The sequence below is a fragment of the Phascolarctos cinereus genome, unplaced genomic scaffold, assembly GCF_003287225.1.
Source record: "Phascolarctos cinereus isolate Bilbo 61053 unplaced genomic scaffold, phaCin_HiC Scaffold_1049;HRSCAF=1707, whole genome shotgun sequence".
NCBI classification, from domain to species: domain Eukaryota; kingdom Metazoa; phylum Chordata; class Mammalia; order Diprotodontia; family Phascolarctidae; genus Phascolarctos; species Phascolarctos cinereus.
In genome coordinates, this window is record NW_027555211.1 from 6,038 (window position 1) to 8,751 (window position 2,714).

General features: G+C 36.3%; 1 protein-coding gene across 1 annotated transcript; it reads left to right on the forward strand.

Moving 5' to 3' along the window:
* Positions 1–1,514: 1,514 nt before the first annotated feature.
* Positions 1,515–2,423, forward strand: LOC110204723 (olfactory receptor 4C6-like). Its single transcript, XM_020980813.1, has one exon. It carries the CDS (start codon positions 1,515–1,517, stop codon positions 2,421–2,423), a length of 909 nt encoding a protein of 302 aa, XP_020836472.1.
* Positions 2,424–2,714: the final 291 nt, after the last annotated feature.

Below are 2,714 nucleotides of genomic sequence, written 5' to 3' on the forward strand. Positions count from 1 at the left end.
CATCTGTAAAATGATGGGGCTGACCTGGATGATTTCTAAGTTCCCTTTTGGCTCTAAATCTATGATTTTTTGTTAAATGATCTCTGACCCTCTATGAGAAATGGTTAAAATGTGTGTGTGTGTGTGTACATATATATATATATATGTATGTATGTATACATATATATATATGTGTGTATGTATGTATACATGTATGTATATATATGTATATATACACATATATATGTATGTATACATATATACATATATATGTGTGTATGTATGTATACATGTATGTATATATGTATATGCATGTATATACATGTATATATAATATGTGTGTCTATATATGTATATATACACACACATATAATTGAGCATTAATATTTTGTTTTGTTTTTAGGAAGAAGTTATTTATTGTATTCTACCATGGTACTTGCCAAACATTCACCCTTTATTAAAAAAAAAAAAGAAATATGTCCTCATGTCTAGCATGATTTCCTTCTCACTGAGTAACTTTTCTTGAGAAGACCTCCAGTCTTCCACTGTTCAGCAGGGCACAATGACTACAATTCAGCTTGGAGCAGGATTCTTTTGTTTGAATTCTGCCTCTGGCACTTGCTAGCTGGGTGGGCAAGACTAAACCTCCTAACCTCTTTGGGTCACAGTTTCCTCATCTGCAAAATGGGAATGATGTCTATAGTACTTACCCTGTAGAATTATTTTGAGGTTTAATTTAGGTATTATTGGAAAGATATTTTGTGAACTGCAAAGTATCAGTTATTGTTATTATTGCTCATACTCACTGAACATTTCTTTTCTTTTTAACCAGACATATGATTTCCTTGGATTCAGAACTCTCCTAACAAAGAAACTCCCACTACCCATACAGTTAATCCAGTGCTTTGCAGCTTCTGGACTTAAAGTGATACCTAGGTAATTAAAGGCTAAGTGCTTTGCCCAGAGTCATATAGCCAGAAGCAGGGCAGGAAAGAAATTTTCCTGACCCCAAGATTATTATTCTACCTACTTCCATGTTTCAGTCAAGCTTTAAACACTCCCTTCCCATTTGACTTAAAAGACACTCAATTAGCATAATCTACAATTTCATCTAAAGCATGCTATATGGAGTTTCAACATAAATAGAAAATCTCAAACAATGACAAGGAATTCTATTAGTCTGTTGGATTGTAATAATTGATAAATATGATATTGACCCATTTGTCCCTTTCTTGGGTTACAATAAACTAGTTACCATGAAAGGAATTTATTATCACCAATTGCCTTTAATATGAAAGGGAGATGAATCACATTCCTCAGCCCTGAGAATATTGTATCCCTTCATTCCGAATTTACAACATTCATCCATAACAGAATAAGCAGTTTCATGCAGAAGATTCATGATTGATTCTACTTGGAATTAAAATAACTGGATTTTTAGGTGAGGTATAGGCAATGTTTCACTAGAAGAAGAAATGAAGAGAAAAGGAATAGGACTTCGGGGAAATCACCAATTTGACAGAGGATTGAACAAAATGGAGAATAAAAACAATGTAACTGAGTTCATTCTGCTGGGCCTCACACAAAGTCCAGAGCTTCGAAAAACATTCTTTGTCTTGTTTTTAATCATATATATTGTCACAGTTACAGGAAACATACTCATTGTCATAACCGTGACTGCCAGCAAAACTTTGACATCACCTATGTATGTTTTTCTAACCTCCTTATCCATCGTGGATGCTGCTTACTCTTCAGTCGTTGCTCCTAAGATGGTTGTGGATTTATTGTATGAAAAGACGATCATTTCCCTAGCAGGCTGTCTGACACAGCTCTTTGCAGATCATTTTTTTGGTGGTGTTGAAATAATCCTCCTTGTAGTCATGGCTTATGATCGCTATGTGGCCATCTGCAAACCCCTGCACTACATGACCATCATGAATCCTCATGTGTGCTACCTTCTGGTGGCAGCAGCGTGGATGGGGGGCTCCATACATGCCACCATACAACTCCTCTTCATGGTCCATCTTCCCTTCTGTGGCCCTAATGTTATGGATCACTTCCTGTGTGATTTGTTCCCCCTGCTGAAACTGGCCTGCATGGACACCCAAGTTCTTGGCCTTTTAGTCATTGCTAACAGTGGAGTAATGTGCCTGTCAATCTTTCTGATACTAATTGTCTCCTATGTTGTTATCCTCTCTTTCCTGAAGGGTGGCAGTTCAGAAGGGAGGAGAAAGGCCCTTTCCACCTGCAGCTCTCACTTCACAGTGGTGGTCATGTTTTTTGTTCCCTGTATATTCTTGTACGTGAGGCCAGTAGCAATTTTTCCTGTAGATAAAGCTGTGGCTGTATGTGTTACATTGGTTACTCCTATGTTAAACCCATTGATCTATACTCTTAGAAACACAGAGGTTAAAAATGCCATGAGGAAACTCTGGATCAGATGAATGCCTTTCATCATTCAGCCTACTAATTGAAAATCATTTAAATGAAGCAGAATAAACATGTTCTGATGGAATAATATTTTAATCAGTTCACATGCTCCTTTTACTAGCAAACATCACAATACTTTCATAAATTTCTACACTGAATGTACCTCGACCATGTTTCCCTTTTCTATAATTATTTGAGAGGGGTTAAAACTGACACTTTAGAGATATAACAAACCCAAATATTAACTGAACATGAAGGTATGTGCAATATTCCATATCCATATTCTTCCATCTATTAGTCATGAT

Bases quoted from the DNA above. Each gene is read 5' to 3' on its own strand.
- LOC110204723 (XM_020980813.1), top strand. From the start codon at position 1,515: ATGGAGAATAAAAACAATGTAACTGAGTTCATTCTGCTGGGCCTCACA.